We start from the raw sequence: 23,573 nt of genomic DNA, 5'->3' as shown, positions 1-23,573 counted from the left end.
CTGTTTATAATCTAAACTCTCAAATGTTTTCTTGCGTTCAATTTGTACGATCAATTTCTGATTGATTTACCATTAAATAAGGCATATTCTATAAATGCGTAAAAACCTTATTATAACCTTTTTCTTAAAATATTTTAAACTGCCTTAAAAAGAGAATTAAAGAAAAAATTCATTTAATCGTAAGTCTAATCAGAAATCGAAATATGAATTGTAGATAGAAGATTCGTGTAAGGTTAAGGTTGGGAAAAGGTAGAAAATGTCTATTCTTAACCAGCTATGCATTTTCAAAACAAAACTAAACATGCGTATAAATTTAATACTGTGGCCTCGAGATTTTTCTTTAGTTAGCTTCCTCTTTAAAATTTGATATATTTATAAAACAATGTTTAATAATGTAACTAATGTGTTAATAAAAATGAATGGGCATTTCTTTTCAATTTTCTTATTATAATTATTAATAATATTTGTTTGAGTTATTTGTTTCAAATTAAATTGATAAAAATGTCAATTTTGAACTAAAAAATTTCATTGTAATTTCCGACTGTGCTTTAGAACTTCCCATTGAAATCTTTTCTCATCCGCCTTTTGTTAAAGAAATCTAAAACATAAAATATTTTCTTCATTTTCAAACAAACAAAAAATATTTGGAATGTAGAATGAAAAGTTATTTAGAAAATATCTGGATCGAGCAAATTGAAACGCCCTGTAACAAATATTATGGAATATTGTAGGAAAACAACAATTACACTGACTGAAGCAAAAAAATTTGGAATTTTTTAAAAGAAACCACTAACTAATGGCCGTTGCTATTTACCCCCGATTTTCGTTGGTAAATAGCCTGTATCTATTTGCCACCGAAAGTCGGGAGTAAATAGTCTCGATCGTGCGGCCACGACTATTTGCCACCGAAAGTCGGGGCTCGGGAATTTCGGTGGCATATAGCAACCGCCGCGCGATCGAGTCTATTTGCCACCGAAAATCGGGGGTGTTTGATTTTCGGTGGCAAATAGCGTAGCCGCGCGGCCAAAGCTATTTCCCACCGACACGAGCCGAGCCCCGACTTTCGGTGGCAAATAGTCTTACCAATGATGGAGGCTATTTTCCACCCTAAATATCAAGTTTTTTCGTTTCGGTGGTAAAAAGTCTTCGCCGCGTGTACGGTGCTATTTGCCACCGAAAGTCGGGCTTACATTTTAATGCTACATACAGAAATCGGCTTTCATATAACGATTATTATTAATTTCAGTTTATTATAAATGTATGGTTTTTTTAATTTCTGGCTACTAGTAGCGTCGGTTTTTACGGAAATTAAATCAGGGGTCGTCTGTAAAAGTAAAACATGCTTCATGCTATTTTTAAATAAAAACAAACAGGGACATCATTTCTAAAATACGCGAGATTTTTAAATGTTTATCATTCGACATTGTCCATTACTCAGGGGCTGTTCATATAGACCAAAAGGTTTCAATCTAGTTTTGATAAAATTATCTATATCAGCTTATTTTATTTTGAAATAAATGTTTGGAAGGTGGAAATTCTACATTTTCTTATTTAGTCAAGTTGGGGTAATTTTTATAGACTTAGTTGTTGCTGTCGGTAGTATCTGTTATCCATAAGAAAGGGTTTGATCGAAATCTGACCAATTGATAATCAAAAATTTAACCGATCAAATCTTGATTAAAATTCGATGAACTTTGTTTAAAATTATAAATTTTCAACACGGTTTGGTTCGTCGATTTAAAAAAAACACACATTTTGCGTACGGGTATTTATCTAGAAATGTAGGGGTTGTTCATATATAACGAAATGGTCCTATATAAATATATATTTCAAATAATTTTCAATTAATAAACGTTATTCATTTTAGCTTACTCAAGTTTTTGTTAATTAAATGATCATTTTGGGGTCGTCTATAAAGAGTTCTTACTTTGTATTTGTATCTCCTTTCACATGTTATATTTCCGAGCTTAAGTAAGCATTTATTTGGTTTTGTTCGCATTGTCGTTTTATTTAACGATACATATTCTGGTCATTCAAACAGACAGAAAATGATTATGTACTTATTTTAATATTATTTTCTTTTACGGTTTGCCTGTTTCCAAAAGTGGGGGCAATCGTACTTCGCTTCCTTCTCTTGGTTTTATACTACAAATTGGATTGCAAATAATTCAAAACTTTAAATACAAATCGTTAAACTAAGCCCCCGCAGCAAATTAGAGTTGACCCGACGTCGGCAAAAAGTACTTAACACTGAAGTCGAAATGTCCTAGGGGTAAAAGGGTCGGCCGATCGTCGGCCGCCTACAAAACGTCGACTCTTTACCGACTTTTAATAGACCTAAGAACTGACTCCGAAAAGACGTCATCCCGACTTTGAATATACTGTATAATTACGTCTTCCAACTGTCCTTAATGGGGTCACCGGATCCCCAGGTGCGATCCGTACTCGACATTCTATAACCTTTCGGGGAGAGCTAAGACGTGGAAGAATAAGTCACTCTAGTCCTCAGCTGTGCGAGGGGGGGGGGTCCCGGGCAGCCCATGGTGTCGCCTTTTGTTGGGCCATGATGAGGGCGTTTGTTTGCTATATGTGAGGCAGTCACGATGGCTGTCTCACTGGCTGAACGTTGATTCGCAAAACGCACTTCTGTCCCGGCCTGTTTATTCTTGTAGGCCGCTGTAGTGCTTAGGCGGAGCAGCGGGGTACAAATACATAGTGATATGTATAATTACGTCGAAACGACTTACTTTTTGATATTTTAAGTGACTGAAAATGACCAAATAAAACCGCAAATATAGCTATATTATAAACTATATACATGTATGTAGTTGGTGAAGTCCCATGAACGGGAGTGAAACAATGAATTTAATTCCGTCAATCGTAAAGCTCTTGAATCTAGAGTACAGAGTTCTGTAGTCTCTTAAGGCTTAATAAAAGTAACGAATAAATCTTCATTAATATCTTAGCCTAACACATTTAGCTATACGAATGTAACCTACTTGAGCTGAGAGATTTTTAATAAGAAAACATTCTCAGATTGAATATATATTATTTTTCGAAAAAATATAAATCAGAAAGGAAACTATTTTAAAATTATTTCAATTATTAAAACGCCAAAGTTTCACAGTTTTGAGCGAATAATTGGCAAATAAATGTTGGATATAAGTCAGCCGTTGCTCCGGCTATAAATGTATCATGTCTTTTGCAAGTCATGACAGCTATTACAATTCAAGGTCGGCGTTTGGACTTTAAATAGTTCCAATGATAAGACTCTTAGAGTTGGCTAGTGGTTCAAAATGCTAGGTCGCTATACCAACTTGAAAAGTGACCGAAAACGTACTCACGAGGAATTCTCAAAAACTTTTAGGACTTTTAGAGTGCGTATTTGGACCAGGACAGATAGGGGATTTTCGACCAAAGCCCGACCTTAAATCGACTCTTTGTGCTACAGGGGTAATAATTAAATGTAAGGTCTATTTTAAGTCGGATAATGGTCGGCATACCGACCATAAATAGTCCCAAAAATGGAATTACGGTTTTAGTGTCGAAAAACGTTCGGACGTTTTTAGATCGGCATTTGGTCGTCGACTATAAAGCGACTTTTCGACCGTACCCCGACCCTAAAACGACTTCATGTGCTACAGGGGAGCTTACAATTGACTAAGGTAATAATCATTACATGAATAAGTATATATTAAACAAGCTTGAAAACTCGCTAAGACTCAGAAGTTTGAAGCAGAATATTAGAGAGGTTAAGCAGAGCTCTCTAGAAGTTTCAACGACAACGTTGGAGCTATACGTTCATGAAGAAAGATTCTGCAAAATCCGTTAAACTCGCCTTCATTTCGAGGGATAACGAAAAAGAACACATTTACGATACAATCTTAACATACTAAATCCCGACGAAAACAGAAAGTTGTTTGAACAGGACTAAAATAGAGGCGCGAAGAGACCAGAGTAAATGTAGCCAGAGTAGCCAACGAAAAATTCCATGCATTTTTTTATTTAAATTACACGCTTTTTCGACCTTTTCCCCATTTTTGGGGTCCTAGTTTACTTTAACTTTGCGCCCCTTAAATATTGTTCATGTTTATAGTATTTTAATATTGTCTAAATACAAACTGTTTGTTTTCGTTGTTTCGCGTATCCGTTATATCCGCAAATGTATACTCGTAACGATTTCGACTTAATCTATAAAAGGCTTAGTCGCCTAGTGAACTCTACTAAATATTTGTTATTTCTTGTGATTACTGAATAATTTTTTTTTTAAAGTGAACAGAACCTCAGGTATTTGGTGTGGCATACCAACACTTCGAACATTGCCCGCTACCTTCTAGGGCTTTAGATATTTTTCGCACTTGTGAGTCAAATCTTGCTGAAATTGTTAGCTTAAAAACGGCTTTAGGTTATATTCCCTTTAATTCTTTGAATTCTATGATTTCGAGATATTTTTATTTCTGAAATATTTCTATTGATTACTTTTGAGTAGAAATCATCGGGCAACGTTTCAGGCCCTAGAAATAATCGAGGCTAGAAATCATTGCTGTTTCTTCTTGAGACGTCAAAGGACTTCATTACGAGCCCTATATATCATCTGGCCTCATTACGGGTCCGAAACATTATCGGGTCTTCTTTCGGGCCCTCGACATTTCGGGTCTCGTTTCTGGCCCTAGATATTATCGGGCCTCGTATCAGGCCACAGACATCATCCGGCCACCTTTCAGGCCCTATACATTATTGAGTGTCGTTTCGGGCCCTATACATTAGCTGGTCTACTTTCGGGCCCTAGATATTATCGGACCTCGTTTCGGGCAATACACATAAACAAGCCTGGTGTCGGGTCATATACGCTATTGGGCATCGATTCGGGCCCTAAAGTTCATTGGGTCAATTTATCGGCCCTAACCATCAGAAATAATCAAACCTGGTTTCTGGCCCTAGTTACCATCAGGTCTCGTTACAGTGCCTGGAGGTAATCGAGAATCGTTGCGGCCAACAAACAATTTATTCTCGGACGGCCCCTAAACCTCATCTAGTTGCGTAACGTCCCCTAAAAATTATTTAGTGTAACGCCCTTGAAATTATCTAGTTGGGTATTGGGCCCTGGAAATTATCAAGTTGCATAACGGGCCCTGAAAAACACCTAGTTTTGCAACGGGTCAAGATATGTAATTTCATTACAGTCGTGGTCTATATTTTGGAGCCCACTAAAAAAGTCCAACGTTGATCATATGCTCTATAAAACCTTCACTGTGATAGCACCAATAAAAGTTCTTAATTTTTCCAAAAGGTGCCAATTACGTTTTCTCTCCAAAGCACATTTTAGGTGGAATAAAAGAAATAGGTTTTCGAAGAAATAAACCGTGAACAAAGGATAAAAGTAATTTAATATTTTTATTAAAAAAATTGTCGAGATGTTTCGAGCCGCGGCCCGTCATTCAGTCTAAATGACCTAAATATTAGGTAATTGTAAATATTTTACGCAGACGGCACTTCCAGCGGAAATTAGAAAAGCGTCTGGCACTTTCTATTTAATCCAGAAATACTGTGATAATTTTGATGACTATTACTAAATACTACTATTTTACACATATCTGATTTCGGAAATCATTATCGGCGTTTATTTTGAAAAATGTGTGGTTACAAATGAGTTCTAAAAGGTTATTATTTCCGAATTTTTCTAGAGTACTATGAGTGTTGGTAAATTATTTTTTATTACCAAACAATTCTTGTGATAACCGTTTAACTCTGGATATTTCTCAAAATATTTTTAACTCCCCGTTAATTCCCATGATTTCGGAAATAAGTTAATCGATTTCATTAAATGTGTACACCTTATTAATCGAGTAACTACCCCCTCGGGCTTTTGCCCTTGTAGCTAAAAGTATAAGATATAGGTTCTGGCAATGCTCAGTGCCATAGCGGCCCCCTTAACCCGTTTTTGGCGTGTTTTCACCGGGCCGCTGTATTTGAGCTTTCACTCTGGACAGCCATGTCTTACATTTATAACATTTTCATTAAGTACCTAAAATGCACAGTGTTCCAAAAGCCTGATTTTTTGGCCAAAATTCCAGAAAGTGCATATAATAAATATTTTTATATATTATATATTAAGAATATCTGGATTTGTCAAATGTAAATATTTTATCTTGCGACCCCTAGTGGCCAAGTTAGCTTCCTATTGCGTCTTGGACCATTTTGAATTTTACATTGGATAGATTAAGCTATTCACATCACGTAGTATTTTTTGGATGGTGATGTCCCGCATATTAATAAAGATCGGAACGAAAACCATCTCAAAATGCACGAAATCAGCCATCTTGGAATGGATTTTTCTCCAAACGTTGCGAGTCAATTGCGTAGATCTTTTCACTGTGGGTTTACAAGATGTCAAATAATGAAATAACGGTGCAAAATCGTTGCGATATCTGTTAGTTCGGAAACTATTGATGTTTATAACAACTTCTTTAATGTAGCAAAAATCTTGCCAATATTTGGGCGGTTTTTGGGCTAGATAAATAAAATGTTTAAACAAATTTCGAAACTTAAATTTTCTCAAAATTGTATTGACTGGACATGGGAAACATTTCCAAGTTTCGTTGCAATTTTTTAAATATTCGGTTTTTAATCGCAAATGGAAGATGCGCAAGTCCCGTGGCCTTCCGCACCTGATTGCTACCCTAGTAAAATAGCTTTCTTTATAAAAGACTTGCCTTTTTTACTAGCTTTCGCCCGTCGAAAGTTTCGCGTAATGGAAACATGTTGGTACTGGCTCCTTTTGGGGCCATTGGCTAGAGAATGAAGAAGGGCCATTTTAGGGTCGTCCTTGGCTGTGCGGGGAGTATGGACTAAAAACTAAAATGGTTATTCTTAGGGCAAAAAATAACAAACGCTTTAGTTAAAAAAACATACCTACGTTACATCTAAAAAACCTCACTATCACATCACCTCACATCTCAAACCTATCACCTCACAATATCACTTCAACACCTATCATCTGTACCTCACATATAACCTATCACTTATTACCTCACCTCATTTCACCTCACTGGCTCGCACGTATTGCCTTTAACCTGATACTTATATCCTTAACTTACCTATCACCTAATATCACCCATTACCTCAAACCTATTACCTCAAAACTATAACCTTTCCTATCACCTATCACCTTACCTATCACCTTACCTCATATATCACTTCACCTTACCTATAACCTCACACCTATCACCTATCACCTACCTCACACCAATTACCTAACACCTATCAGATACACTTCAACTATCACCACACACCTGTCACCTAAAACATCACTTATAACATACCTCACACCAATTACCATACACCTATTATATATCAGTATCATTTCAACTATCACCTCACATCTATCACCTTTCACTTCACCAGACGTAAATAGGATAAGTGGACTTATCTATCTTTGGCTAGTGCAAGACGTCCATTGACACCAGTAAAACCGGTTTCAAAATCAAAATTTAAAATAAGAAAGTAGTTGGCTCTATCTATCTTGCTATAAACATCCAATGAAACGTTATTTGCTATTGATAATGCCTGAATGAACAAATTTTAAAATTAGACGCCTCTCCAAAATTTAAAGAGGGCCGCTTCTCATGCTTACTTTTGCTATCACCTATACGTCATCTATTACCTTTTACCACCGAAATTCCCGAGCCCCGACTTTCAGTGGCAAATAGTCGTGGCCGTGTGGTTGCACTATTTACCCCCTATTTACGGTGGTAAAAAGATACAGGCTATTTACCACCAAAAATCGGGGGTAAATAGACAGGGCGCTAACGAATTGGGGTTTTAAATCAAGTGAAAGGTTATTTCCCTTTGACCTTCTTTTTAATTAGATATAGATTTAAACCATTGCCTAAAATTGTCTTAGGTAACATAGATGAGTACTTACTTCTTAAAAAACCAGTAAAGGCAGTTTCAACGCGGAAAATAATAAGGTATTTTAAAAAACAATACTTACGCCATTAAAATTGGAGCCGCGAAATTGAGTAGTTCGGCAACTATCTGAATAGTACAGGGAAATATGAGCTCTGGCCCAAAGGTTTTGATGAGCGTAGTTGTAAAGTTTCCGTGGCTTTTTCGCGATTGATCCTCATAAACTAGAAGATTTTTTTCAAATTTGCCACTTTCCCTGAAAATAGTTTTGCAAAACTTTTAATCAATTTTAGCAAATGTAGAGAACCAAAATTACAATTTTGATAGTAGAAATATTATTATCTCAATTTTTATTTCATAAAATAAATTTATTGTTGAAGCAACTTCGGGCTCCAAATTAAACTCTTCTTATACTTTTTCCCATTAAACTATCATATCTGCAACGTTAAATATTTAAATTTTACACCCAACGAGTAGCTCCGGCAATTTCTCAGTTCAACTGGAGAATAAAAGATTTTACCATGTGTGATTTTCATTATTTTTTTTACTGTTGTTCAATCTATAATTTCTTTTAAAATTTGACGCTTAGTCTGAAGACGGTGAACGCGTTAAATTCGATAGACTATGACTTGCAAATATACGCCAGATATTTTCAAATCTAAACGAATCTCATTAAATAATAGAAATTGGATGTGCAGCCAAAACGATATCGATCCTACCATCCACACCCTGCAGTTAAGCCGTTACTTACCCAGAAAATCTTCCGTGTATGAAACTGATATAATAAAAGACAAAACACAGATAAATTTTTATTTACCTTTCTTGGTTTTCATTTTCTTGCGTTTGTATTGAGATGGTGAATTTATCTAGATGTTTATGAGTTTCTGCAGCCTGTAAATCAGGTCTCAAATCATAAATGTCGGATTCTTTTAACGGCTGTTTGTATCCTTTAAGAAGCAATCTAATAAAGACAATAACCTTCTTGTTCATAAAAATTAGGAATTTTTAATGAAACACTCAATATAACGGAGTGCAAGCAAAATGAAGTTGGTTCGATCTCAGCTTGTATTTCTGGGAAAAACACTTTCGAAAATTCTTTCATCGTTCGGTGTTTTCCCCTGAAAATTTTATTTTATTGTGTTCATTCTCCATTGTAATGCGAAATATATAAATTTATCCATTTTTACCTTAACATTAAAATTTTAGTTTTAGGCAAGTTATTTCAGATTAAACATTTTAACAAATATACAATCCTTTCTTTGAAAATATTGTCTAGCCTATTATTCTACAGATTTTCCCGTTGAATGGAAGGGCCCGTCCCTTCATCGCGAATATTATCTTTTCCTGGATGGGCTAATCAGGTGTCCCTTCGCTTAGTACGCTCCCTCTTTTATTCTTGACTTAAACGTCCGAGCAGTGACAGGATTGCCAAGTTGTTCTTTTTAGGCTTGTATTGTATTATTCTAAGAAAGTGGGGAATAACCCCACGCATGTTGTTGAAATGTATATAATTCGGTCGTTGTATTTTCCCATGGATGACGTTTTAAAATATCTTCGGTTTATATCGCGGAAGTGTGTAAAAACTCCACTCTGTGTGCATCGTGAGATTCACCTATTACTAAAACTACTTCGCGACCAGAGTATTATTATTGAAGAAAAATAGTTGAAATGTGCGGATGGCCGTGCTACTCCTTTATCCCTGTGGACCGTTGATAAATAAAACTCCCTGCGAGGACCATCAGAGATCACAATCCCGTCGTCCGCCTGCAACAAATCGCTACGTCGATAGCTATCTCCGCCAGTGAATAACCGGCAATTAATCTTCTTCGTGGCTCATCATGGACTACAACTTAGAAACTCTCACAACCACAGCGGAATCGTCATCCACCGCACACAAAAGTATCATGTAAAATGTTGTTGTCGAAAACGTTATCGTTCGATTAGCCTAATGCTAGAACTCTGCCATACGGCGAAATATATGTTAGGTTAAGATGCACTTAAAAAAAATATAAATCAAATTTAATTAATGAATGTCGCGGCCCTGGCCAGATTGCATTTCTAATTGTCGTTTAGTTTATTTCATTAGTGTTTAGTGTTTAATGGTTAAAATAAATATTCAGCTTCTTTGGTAATCTTTCAACTGTATTCTGATGTTCAAATAATATCCTACCCCTAGACAATTTTAGTTTTCATTTTAAACAACCCCTAGAAAATTCTAATTTTAATTTAAACAAAACCCCTAGACACCTAATTAATATTTCCAGGACCCTCGCTAACCCCATCATTGAAGTTACGCGAGTACCCGGGCAAATTAATTTTAATTGTAGCAGTAATTAACTACTTGCAAATATTTTTATCGCTACACCATCATCTTCACACTTCGATGCATAACTTTGGTTTCGAACAGTCTTTAGCGATGTGACCATGCATAGAGCAATTGAAACATTCCGGATCGTTGCGTCGTTTCCTTCTTTTCTTGTCACTCTCGGTTACTGACGTCCTCGGTACGTTGTTGAAACGCTTTTGGACTCGTCTGGTAAAAAGAACGGATGACTCTCCAATGGCGTTGCCATCTCGGTTAGCACGGCCAAACAGCAGTTTCTCGAATTCAGTTACCAACTGCTTTTCTTCCGGGAAGGTGTCTCACAGCATTCAAAATCCCGAAACTCATCTTTTGGCACCGACTCAGAGAAACAAGCGAAGAGAATCGACTAATCGAATAAAACATCATCTTATTTCTTCGCCTTCTTAAGTTAATCGGCCCACAACGCCTGCATGGACAATAGATGCGAGGCCATGTCGAGCTCTGGATCCTTTGTTGTATGCATCCGCTGGGCTTAAAGTTTTCGCAGTCTGTTCGACGAAAATTAAAAAAATATGTGGAGGAATTTTTCCCACATCTCCTCGGGTTCCTCACAGTTCGTGATCATGTTGTGGACATTGTTGGACATCACTGACCAGATGAGTGCTCGGGCAATACTGAAAGCTACTTGAAACTATTTAAATTGCTGGTGGCATGCGTGATCATTGCTGATTCTGCTGCCGTTGAAGACGGTGCTGTCGGTGCAACGTGTTTGCCAGTGACTATGTCAAATACATTTTGGATCATGAGCAACTCCAGTTTTCTGGCCCAGCCGACTTCTCAACGTCATTGCGTGGAAACTCTTCAACGGTGATCAAGATACAAATGATCGGGATCGCGTCTACTCCAGGATTCTGATCATCAGGAACGTGCTACTACAAGAATCGAGGAACATTCGTTGTTGTCTTCATAGTCGTAACATAAGGTTGCGTATTGGAAGCGTGCTGGGCTCACAGGCCCGGACTGGCCCGGGCGGCTAACCGGTGATCGCCGGTCAGATCGGGGCCAAATAGGAAAAACTTGGCATTAATGGGAAACGGGGCTAACACGACTGCGTAGCCGGTGGGGCCAACTACTAGCCAGTGGGCTCATAACCTATTGAGATTTCTTATGTCAATAACCAGCACAGTGATGAAATTACTCGAAACAATAAATAAAAATAAAGTAATTTATTTTTAAAAACAACATGTTAAATGAACGAAGTGAGCTACTAAAAACATTTTCCGGGGAGTATACAGTGTTTCAGAGAAGACTGGCACAAATAAACATGCATGTTCTTTGAGTAACAAGGAGGGAAACGTTTTCCTAAATTAAACCCTACCGTATCCGGTTAATTGGCAGTCAAAAATTGACCTTAAAAACGTCGAAAATCGCGCAAATGTGCAGTTACTATTATTCTTTAGACCCAATTGTTTCCTTTCACTAAGCATTGGTTTCTTACTTTTTTCGATAAAAACAAAACTAGTATCAGAAGTGCGTCAAGTTATCTTGATTTGCACCCCCCCCCCCTTGAGTTTCTTCGATGGGCCCTACAGCTACGGGCCCCCCTCGTGGTCCCTTTTAACCCGGGCCCCGGGGATTTGCCCCCCCTGCCCCCCCCTCAGCGCAGTCCTGCCAATAACAAGGTGTTTCGAAGTGAATATGCCTATTATTAAAAGAAATTATTGAATTTCGTTTATTCATTATTCTAATGCTTTAAGAAAGTACAAACATGAATTTCCATAACCTGCTAGCTTCCACATTGCCTTAAAGTTGACCTCCGACAAGTAGTTCCGCCCACCACCGTTAGGGAGCGCTAACATAGTTTTCGGTCGTAAATTCGTTACACGCTTCGAATTGTCGAACGGGTTCAAGTAAAATTTGCGTGTGCCCCAGGTGATCCATTTGTACATTTTATGTTATTCAGTTAAATTAGTAATTATGGCATTTGAAGACAAACCTTTCTTTCAATTGACGGGGTGACTAGGAATCATCTTGTTGTGGTTACTTTCTACACGTAGAATACTTCTTTCAATAAAAAAAAATAATTTTTGATACTTGTGATCGTTTTCTTATCTTTTTCAATAAAAACCAAATTCTAAGTAAATTGATAGACTTTGGGGGTCCAAGGAATAATAGAAACTGCACATTGGTGCGTTTTTCGACGATTTGGAGACTGATTTTTGACGGCCAATTACTCGGATACGGTTTAATTTCGGAAAACCTTTCTGGACCTTTTTCAATCCTTGTTTCCCAAAGAACCCGCCTGTAAATTTGTACCAGACTTCTCTGAAATTCCTTGTTTATACTAAACCAAAAAAACAATGCAGATTCTTATCTGAAATAACCTTGGGAAAAACATCGTTACGTGGATGTTTTTTTTTTAAATATACATAAAAAAAAGTATTTTATAGATATCTTTACCACAAAAAGTTTGGTTTTTTAAAAAGGGAAAAAAAATTAAAACTAAAAGGCACTTACTCGTTCATCCACGAAAAAAATAGTTTTGAAAAGAAAGACGCTTCGTTTTCCGGCGACTCATTCTTTTCAGAAAAATCAAGATTAAAAAGAACTGTTTCTACTAATTAATGGGTATTTATGAACTCACCAATGTTAATGATCCGTCTTCATTCGCTATTCGATAAACTGATTTCTTATCCGAAATAAACGATAATGCGAACATCAGGAACGACAATGGATATTCGATCATAAATAAAGTAAAAGAAACTGGATGCTCTAGAAATTGCTGCGCAGAAACATTTTAGAGATTATTCAAAAATAGAGCGGAAACTTTTATTTAGCTAATTGACCTTTTCAGTTTAATACTTAACAATTGTTAACTATATTGAAGTCATGTAGCACTGACTTTTAATGTTAAGGCGTTATAGAAAATTAAGGTGAAAGCCTTATATACAATTAACAACTCTTAGAAGAAATACAATATAATATGAATAATTGATAATCATAAAACTGTATCTGCTGCAAAAAAAACTTATTTTTCGACACTACTAATTTTATTTTCTCAAAACCAAAATATTTTAATCATCCTTGATGTTTTTCAAAATTGAGCTTGAAGATTAAAAAAAAATTAAATAAAAAAATTACGACAGAAAAGAGTTCAAAAACCCTTTGTTAAGGAATGAGTGGAGCTTAACAATAATTGAATTTTCAACATAGCTTCTAGTGCTTTCGACGGTTTCGTAGACATTCATTTTGGGTGGACCAACGTTGATTTTTAACGGCTTTATACGGACATTTTCTCATAAGATATAGGAAGTGGTTTGCAGTGCCGCATACTTTTTAAAATCAATTGAGATATTGCTCACACACTATTTATGTAATTTATGATATAGTTAAGTCTAAATTTTTAACTTTGAAGCGTCTTTAAAACCCATTTCGAGTGACAAATACCCTTAATTCAAGAATGAGTGGTCTTTTTTCTAAACCAAGAGCGACATTCAATTTCAGTCGTTCTAATTTTGAACTCAACGGATTCAGCTTAATTCACTCGCTTGTATTTGTTAAACTCCGGCATCTAAGAATGCATTACAAACCTTTTAAATCCCTTTATTTCTAAAAAAAAAAGAATCAGTCTAATATAGCCAGTTGGAATATATTTTCCTAGGCTATTTTCCAATAACCTGGAAGTTAGAAATGCAAACTGAGCGCCAGCTTTTCAAACTTTGCTCGCTTGTCTGTGGAATCGTTTTTTTTATCATATACTAAAATTTGATTTTATAATCACTGATAAGTAATATATTAAACCTCTTGATTAATGATCGAGTAATGTTTGAAGCCTTTCGGACTTCTCTGTTTTAAAAATGTATTTTATAAATTCTTATATTTATTTAAATTCTCGGAAAAAACGATCCTGCAGACGTTTGTTTTGTAAGTTAACAATTTACAATTTTAACTTGAAAAATTTATTGCTCTCATTTTCTCTGAAGGGAACGATAGCTTATTTTGAGAGGCATGCTTAGAAGCATTTCCTCAAATGGTCATTATTTTAATGATGATATTTAGGGGTGCCTATTAATTAAAGTTATATCATCATCGACTTTTTCATACGAAATTATTAAATGAGGTATAAAATAAATATTTTTATGAGGCATACAGAAATAAGAATAAAATCTAAAACCATATACATAATCCTGTATTTATTTGAAAGATTTGCCAATTTCAGTGTGCACAGAATCCTAATTTGGAAAGGAAGTAGTACAACAACAAAAAATGCAATTGTATAAATTAAATTATCGCTATTGTGATTGTTTATTTAAAAAAAATAAAAAATTCAAAGAAATAAAAAATTTTAGGGGGCTGTTCGCCAATCATAAATTTAACGTTTTTGAAACCCCTCCTCAAAAAGATTAACCGTTGGTAGAACCCCCACAACCTTGATTATGCAGGGCCGTGTGAGAAAATATATGGGCCCTAGCTATGGTTTTTGAACCGGTTTCATTTCTGAGTATAGGTATGAAATATAGTAGTAATACTTTAATATAATTTTGGTTAAAATACTAATAAGAATTTTATTCTGTTACTCTTTGATATATAAAAATAATTTAATTATTTTACCGTTTTAATCAATCAAACATCTTTATTTTCATTCTAAATTTTGTTTCAACAAAATGGTCAATTTTTCGGACATAATATATGACATTGTTGAACAAGTCGTTTTCTTATTTTTGTCTGACGGACGGACAACATCTGTTGGGAAATTAGACGTGTTTGCATCTATTTGGTATCGAGTCTATCGAGCTCTATAACCAAATACCTGCGCGCGTAATGGATTTTTACCCATGACTAAATTAGTGTAAAAAATTTAAGTTCTTAGTCATTTGTTTAAATTAATACATAATATGTAAATATGTTTAAATATACTCTGCATATTGAGTCATAGTTTTAATCGATACGCAGAACTAAGAACTGAAAATACACTTCACACTCGAAACCTGTCCATTCGAAAGAAAAATTATGCAAAAAATACTCAACTCTTCTTCTAAATTACTGTCAGATTTAAGAATATGTATTTATGAATCATACAAATATAAATGAGAAAGCAAGTAGTAATTAATAAGCCTTCCTAAAAAAATGCATCCATTAAGTTCCGGTGGCCTCCCCTTCCCCTCTAACATTGAGTTATTCTTGTACAAACGCACACCCTTTTAAAATTCGGAGTAACTTGCACTTGCTCAGCCAATTTACCATTAAAGAAGGAATTTTGTTTCCCAACAAAAGTAGCCATCAAAGTCGTTTTAATATTAACATATTTACCTTGTGATGAAAGGACATGATATACGATCTAAAAGTGACCATGCCTGTAATAGCCAAAAGGCACCAAAACATGAACTGAACTCCAGATCGTCGAGTACCGTAACGTTTTCCCATGACAATCAAGGTGAGATTTAAAACCTTTAAATAATTTAAACACGATTACACACGGTAGTTACTCAACAAAATCGAAAAAAAATCAGCATGTTAATTTTCAACAGATACATCTACTCTTTGTAGTTCAGTTTTTGAATAAGTATATTACATTACATTAGTGACTCAGATATTTAGATGAAATCACATAATTTGTAAATTAACATGTTAACTGTGAGCGGTAAGAATTTTAGTTCCTAGCCAGGAGTGGATGTTAACAATAGATTCTTGCAATATTTCCATTCACTACCATTGGAGTGAAAAATAAATTTGAACCTTTGCATTGGCTACAGAGTTTATCCGAACCAGATGTGGATAATGGGAGGAAGTATCAATATAGTGAGAAATCGCGTGCTATCAGAGTTTCGCCCTATATCACTTGTTGAGCCCTCGTAGAGTTACAATGATTTACTGTAATATATGGGTTATATTTCATGAAGTCGGAAAAGTGGAATTATTTTAATTGTTAGTTAATTATTATGGTATGGATTTAGGTAAGGTGATAGAATTGATAGAAGAGAGTATAAAAAATTCTCAGTTTAAAGAAAATTTATGCTTTACAATTAAAATTGCATAAAGAATTTTGGGATAATTCTTCCACTAACCAAAGGGAAAACCTTGGCATTGAGGCATTATTAGAAGGCCGTGTAGTATATTTTTATTTTTATGTAAAATATCTAATAACCGGGAAAATAACTCTTTTGGGAGTAATACTTTAAGACAAAGCTTAAGATATCAAATGTTGAAAAAAATACCAAACCTTAATTGACTGGTACAACAGCATAGGTGGTGATTTCCCATGTTTTACCTTTTGTACATTTTTTTTAAATATGACTGAACCAATCGAATGCCTTCAAGTTATTCATACTAATAGGAAAATTTCTTATAGTCTAATCAAGGAATATCTCCCTCATCGTGAAACTGTGGTTGTCAAGCAAGAAGAGAAACTTCCTATAGATGTAGTCAAATTTGAACGGCATGATTGGAGGAGGATGTCTAGGAGAAACCTGGAAGGTCTCCCAAACCGGATTATTTTCAAAACTGTAACAGAATATTTATCCCATTAACAATTTATTGTTGCTCCGGGTACTCGCATAACTGACACTATTGGGGTTAGGGATGTGTTTCGGCATAAATACGAAGGAAATAAAACTATTCATTGAGAATTGCCATAGGTAAAATTTAAAAGTTGACTCCAGAAATTAATTTCATTAAACAAAACAAGAAATGGCGCAAAGGCCGTGAAAAGGTTATACACTCAAATATATAACAAATTAACCCGTAGGGTTAAAGCCAGAGGCATATAAAGATGGTAACTTGACCAAAATACTAAAATAGCATAATTATTAAAACAACACTAACAATGTTCTACGTCGGAAGGCCTTTGAAAGTTTTTGGGTACCGTATTTTCGGCTTATAACCCGATGGCACACCGCTAACCATAGTTTGTGGTTAACGCGGAAGAAGCGACGAATCGCCATTACGAGTTAAAATTATACTCAAGTAAAATAAAAGGCAGCGTCCAACGAGGTAGTCCGTCGAGAGGGAGGATCATCGGCTCCTGTTATCGCGGACCGCACAAAGTTAGAGTTGGCGTTGAAGAACCGCTACCGAGAAGCACCGGTGAATACTTCGATGTCTTTTTATTTCATTTCCTCACATATGTGGCAATGAAATATTAGAGAGGATCGCGCCACCGCCGCCGCCGCTCCCAGCTGTTGGACCGATTTTGAGGCAGGAAGGGAAAAGGGGGACCACAAGGAAGGATCCCCTACCGGATTTTACCAGAAGAGCCAATTTTTTAAAAAACGGTCATCATCGAGATTCGAACTCACGGCCCTCCGCTTCCTAAACTGACGCCTACACGATCTACGCCATCCTCTAGCTCGTAAAACATGCTCTAAAACTTCTAGTGTAAAATTGTTATAGATTGGAGGACCTACATGATAGGTGGCACGAAATGCCATCTTGACCGCGAAAATTTAAATACCATGTAATATTTCTAGTCTTGCGAAATACCATCCTGACCGCGAAAATTTAAATCCCATATAATATGGTGCGTTATTTAAAAACCTTCTAGTGTCAAATTGCTATAGATTCGAAGACCTAATTGATAGGTGGCGCGAAATACCATCTTGACCGCGAAAATTTAAATACCATATATTTTTTTTAGTCTTGCGAAATAACATTCTGACCGCGAAAATTTAAATATCGAGTGTACATATCTCGCCATTGTTAGCCTTTCCTAAATTTTTTAAATCGAAACCCAAGAAGTTGAGCATTTGCCCAACTTACCGTTTTCGGGAGTTTGGCTTTGTGTGGTAGATATTTGGTTAAAAATTAAGTCCGGTAACGTTAAAAAAATTTATTGGATAGGTAAGGATTAAGTTCAATTATCCCTTCGGTGCGATGCTTACAACGTATGACCTGATGTAACAAATAAGTGTACACTTATCGGAGGCCGTTCTAATATGAACGAAAGTAACAAGTAAGTGTGACACTTATTGGAGTAATAGGCGATACTTACAACGTATGACCTGAAGTAACAAATAAGTGTGCACTTATCGGAGGCTGTTCTAATATGACCGAAAGTAACAAAGAAGTGTGACACTTATCGGAGTAATAGGCGATGCTTACAAAGTATGACCTGAAGTAACAAATAAGTGTGCACATATCGGAGGCCGTTCTAATATGACTGAAAGTAACAAATAAGTGTGACACTTATCGGAGTAATAGGCGATGCTTACAACGTATGAGCTGAAGTAACAAATAAGTAAATAAGTGTGACAATTATCGGAGGCCGTTCTATTATGACCGAAAGTAACAAATAAGTGTGACACTTATCGGAGTAATAGGCGATGCTTACAACGTATGAACTGAAGTAACAAATAAGTGTGACACTTATCTGAGTAATAGGCGATGCTAACAACGTATGACCTGAAGTAACAAATAAGTGTGCACTTATCGGAGGCTGTTCTAATATGACCGAAAGTAACAAAGAAGTGTGACACTTATCGGAGTAATAGGCGATGCTTACAACGTATGACCTGAAGTAACAAATAAGTGTGACACTTATCTGAGTAAAGGGCGATGCTAACAATGTATGACCTGAAGTAACAAATAAGTGTGACACTTATCGGAGACAGGTCTAATACGACCGAAAGTAACAAATAAGTGTGACATTAATCGGGGTAATAGGCGATGCTTACAACGTATAAGCTGAAGTAACAAATAAGTGTGACAGTTATCGGAGGTCGTGAATTTCTCTCTGGCATTTTCCAAGGCCGTTCTAATATAACCTGAAGTAACAAATGAGTGCGACACTTATCGGAGGCCATTCTAATATGACCAAAAGTAACAAATAAGTGTGACACTTTTCGGAGTAATACGCAATGCTAACAACGTATGACCAGAAGAAACAAATAAGAGTGACACAAATAAGTTTGACACTTATCGGAGTAATACGCATTGCTAACAACGTATGACCTGAAGTAACAAATAAGTGTGACACTTATGGGAGTAATACGCAATGCTTACAATGTATGACCAGAAGAGACCAATAAGTGTGACACTTATCGGAGTAATAGGCGATGCTTACAAAGTAGGACCTGAAGTAATAAATAAGTGTGACACTTATCGGAGTAATACGCGATGCTTACAACGAATGACCTGAAGTAACAAATAAGTGTGACACTTATCGGAGTAATACACGATGCTTACAACGTATGACCTGAAGTAACAAATAAGTGGGACACTTATCGGAGTTATAGGCGATGCCTACAACGTATGACCTGAAGTAACAAATAAGTGTGTCACTTATCAGAGGTCGTGAATTTCTCTCTGGCATTTTCCAAGGCCGTTCTAATATGACCTGAAGTAACAAATAAGTGTGACACTTATCGGAGGCCATTCTAATATGACCAAAACTAACAAATAAATGTGACACTTATCGGAGTAATACGCGATGCTTAAAACGTATGACCTGAAGTAACAAATAAGTGTGGCACTTATCGTAAGCCTTTCTAATATGACCAAAAGAAACAAATAAGTGTGACACTTATCGGAGTAATACGCGATGCTTACAGCGTATGACCAAAAGTAACAAATTAACGCGCATCATCCCCTTTGCCGATTGGAAATTCGTTAGTTCAAATTCAAGCTCTGAAGTATTCTTTGTGTTATGAGTATAATTGTGATTCTGTACAATATGACCTATTTGATAGTTTCAATTCTTAATTTTATCTTGTAAAGAATCATTCACACAATATAAGTTTCGTTGGTTCTCTTCTTTAGGCTTAACTAATTTAAAACTTCGATTTGTCAGTCATTTCGGAACCTCTTTCAACCGCGATCTAGGAGGATTTATACTTGAAACAAGAGCAGGCCTTAACAAATAAGTGTGACACTTATCGGAGTAATAGGCGATGATTACAACGTATGCCCTGAAGTAACAAATAAGTGTGCACTTATCGGAGGCCGTTCTAATATGAACGAAAGTAACAAGTAAGTGTGACACTTATCGGAGTAATAGGCGATGCTTACAACGTATGACCTGAAGTAACAAATAAGTGTGCACTTATCGGAGGCCTTTCTAATATGAACGAAAGTAACAAGTAAGTGTGACACTTATTGGAGTAATAGGCGATGCTTACAACGTAAGACCTGAAGTAACAAATAAGTGTGCACTTATCGGAGGCTGTTCTAATATGACCGAAAGTAACAAATAAGTGTGACACTTATCGGAGTAATAGGCGATGCTTACAACGTATGAGCTGAAGTAACAAATAAGTAAATAAGTGTGACACTTATCGGAGGCCGTTCTATTATGACCGAAAGTAACAAATAAGTGTGACACTTATCGGAGTAATAGGCGATGCTAACAACGTATGACCTGAAGTAACAAATAAGTGTGCACTTATCGGAGGATGTTCTAATATGACCGAAAGTAACAAAGAAGTGTGACACTTATCGGAGTAATAGGCGATGCTTACAACGTATGACCTGAAGTAACAAATAAGTGTGACACTTATCTGAGTAAAGGGCGATGCTAACAATGTATGACCTGAAGTAACAAATAAGTGTGACACTTATCGGAGACAGGTCTAATATGACCGAAAGTAACAAGTAAGTGTGACACTTATCGGAGTAATAGGCGATGCTTACAACGTATGACCTGAAGTAACAAATAAGTGTGCACTTATCGGAGGCCTTTCTAATATGAACGAAAGTAACAAGTAAGTGTGACACTTATTGGAGTAATAGGCGATGCTTACAACGTAAGACCTGAAGTAACAAATAAGTGTGCACTTATCGGAGGCTGTTCTAATATGACCGAAAGTAACAAATAAGTGTGACACTTATCGGAGTAATAGGCGATGCTTACAACGTATGAGCTGAAGTAACAAATAAGTAAATAAGTGTGACACTTATCGGAGGCCGTTCTATTATGACCGAAAGTAACAAATAAGTGTGACACTTATCGGAGTAATAGGCGATGCTAACAACGTATGACCTGAAGTAACAAATAAGTGTGCACTTATCGGAGGATGTTCTAATATGACCGAAAGTAACAAAGAAGTGTGACACTTATCGGAGTAATAGGCGATGCTTACAACGTATGACCTGAAGTAACAAATAAGTGTGACACTTATCTGAGTAAAGGGCGATGCTAACAATGTATGACCTGAAGTAACAAATAAGTGTGACACTTATCGGAGACAGGTCTAATATGACCGAAAGTAACAAATAAGTGTGACATTAATCGGGGTAATAGGCGATGCTTACAACGTATAAGCTGAAGTAACAAATAAGTGTGACAGTTATCGGAGGTCGTGAATTTCTCTCTGGCATTTTCCAAGGCCGTTCTAATATAACCTGAAGTAACAAATAAGTGTGACACTTTTCGGAGTAATACGCAATGCTAACAACGTATGACCAGAAGAAACAAATAAGAGTGACACAAATAAGTTTGACACTTATCGGAGTAATACGCATTGCTAACAACGTATGACCTGAAGTAACAAATAAGTGTGACACTTATGGGAGTAATACGCAATGCTTACAACGTATGACCAGAAGAGACAAATAAGTGTGACACTTATCGGAGTAATAGGCGATGCTTACAAAGTATGACCTGAAGTAATAAATAAGTGTGGCACTTATCGGAGGCCATTCTAATATCACCAAAAGTAACAAATAAGTGTGACACTTACCGGAGTAATACGCGAAGCTTACAACGCATGACCTGAAGTAACAAATAAGTGTGACACTTCCCGGAGTAATACGCGATGCTTACCACGCATGACCTGAAGTAACAAATAAGTGTGACACTTATCGGAGTAATACGCGATGCTTACAACGTATGACCTGAAGTAACAAATAAGTGTGACACTTATCGGAGTAATACGCGATGCTTACAACGTATGACCTGAAGTAACAAATAAGTGTGACACTTATGGGAGTAATACACGATGCTTACAACGTATGACCTGAAGTAACAAATAAGTGGGACACTTATCGGAGTTATAGGCGATGCCTACAACGTATGACCTGAAGTAACAAATAAGTGTGTCACTTATCAGAGGTCGTTAATTTCTCTCTGGCATTTTCCAAGGCCGTTCTAATATGACCTGAAGTAACAAATAAGTGTGACACTTATCGGAGGCCATTCTAATATGACCAAAACTAACAAATAAATGTGACACTTATCGGAGTAATACGCGATGCTTAAAACGTATGACCTGAAGTAACAAATAAGTGTGGCACTTATCGTAAGCCGTTCTAATATGACCAAAAGAAACAAATAAGTGTGACACTTATCGGAGTAATACGCGATGCTTACAGCGTATGACCAAAAGTAACAAATTAACGCGCATCATCCCCTTTGCCGATTGGAAATTCGTTAGTTCAAATTCAAGCTCTGAAGTATTCTTTGTGTTATGAGTATAATTGTGATTCTGTACAATATGACCTATTTGATAGTTTCAATTCTTAATTTTATCTTGTAAAGAATCATTCACACAATATAAGTTTCGTTGGTTCTCTTCTTTAGGCTTAACTAATTTAAAACTTCGATTTGTCAGTCATTTCGGAACCTCTTTCAACCGCGATCTAGGAGGATTTATACTTGAAACAAGAGCAGGCCTTAACAAATAAGTGTGACACTTATCGGAGTAATAGGCGATGCTTACAACGTATGCCCTGAAGTAACAAATAAGTGTGCACTTATCGGAGGCCGTTCTAATATGAACGAAAGTAACAAGTAAGTGTGACACTTATTGGAGTAATAGGCGATGCTTACAACGTATGACCTGAAGTAACAATTAAGTGTGCACTTATCGGAGGCTGTTCTAATATGACCGAAAGTAACAAATAAGTGTGACACTTATCGGAGTAATAGGCGATGCTTACAACGTATGAGCTGAAGTAACAAATAAGTAAATAAGTGTGACACTTATCGGAGGCCGTTCTATTATGACCGAAAGTAACAAATAAGTGTGACACTTATCGGAGTAATAGGCGATGCTTACAACGTATGACCTGAAGTAACAAATAAGTGTGACACTTATCTGAGTAATAGGCGATGCTAACAACGTATGACCTGAAGTAACAAATAAGTGTGCACTTATCGGAGGCTGTTCTAATATGACCGAAAGTAACAAAGAAGTGTGACACTTATCGGAGTAATAGGCGATGCTTACAACGTATGACCTGAATTAACAAATAAGTGTGACACTTATCTGAGTAAAGGGCGATGCTAACAATGTATGACCTGAAGTAACAAATAAGTGGGACACTTATCGGAGACAGGTCTAATATGACCGAAAGTAAAAAATAAGTGTGACATTAATCGGGGTAATAGGCGATGCTTACAACGTATAAGCTGAAGTAACAAATAAGT

General features: G+C 36.3%; 1 protein-coding gene across 4 annotated transcripts in view; it reads right to left on the bottom strand.

Moving 5' to 3' along the window:
- Positions 1–23,573, bottom strand: part of LOC149939324 (ATP-binding cassette sub-family C member 3-like) — an 82,460-nt gene that overhangs the window by 43,666 nt on the left and 15,221 nt on the right. For all 4 annotated transcript variants that reach the window (XM_090178631.1, XM_090178630.1, XM_090178629.1 and 1 more), the window contains exons 4-8: positions 15,524–15,661; positions 12,858–12,995; positions 12,731–12,792; positions 8,726–8,869; positions 7,994–8,164 (exon numbers count right to left, since the gene is read on the bottom strand). In XM_090178631.1, the coding sequence (XP_090034757.1) occupies positions 7,994–8,164; positions 8,726–8,869; positions 12,731–12,792; positions 12,858–12,995; positions 15,524–15,661 (653 nt within the window). The remainder of the gene's footprint in view (positions 1–7,993; positions 8,165–8,725; positions 8,870–12,730; positions 12,793–12,857; positions 12,996–15,523; positions 15,662–23,573) is intronic.

Source organism: Leiobunum rupestre, chromosome 6 (genome assembly GCF_980474605.1).
Source record: "Leiobunum rupestre chromosome 6, qqLeiRupe1.1.hap1, whole genome shotgun sequence".
Lineage (NCBI taxonomy): Eukaryota > Metazoa > Arthropoda > Arachnida > Opiliones > Sclerosomatidae > Leiobunum > Leiobunum rupestre.
This window is presented reverse-complemented; position numbering and strand designations above follow the sequence as displayed.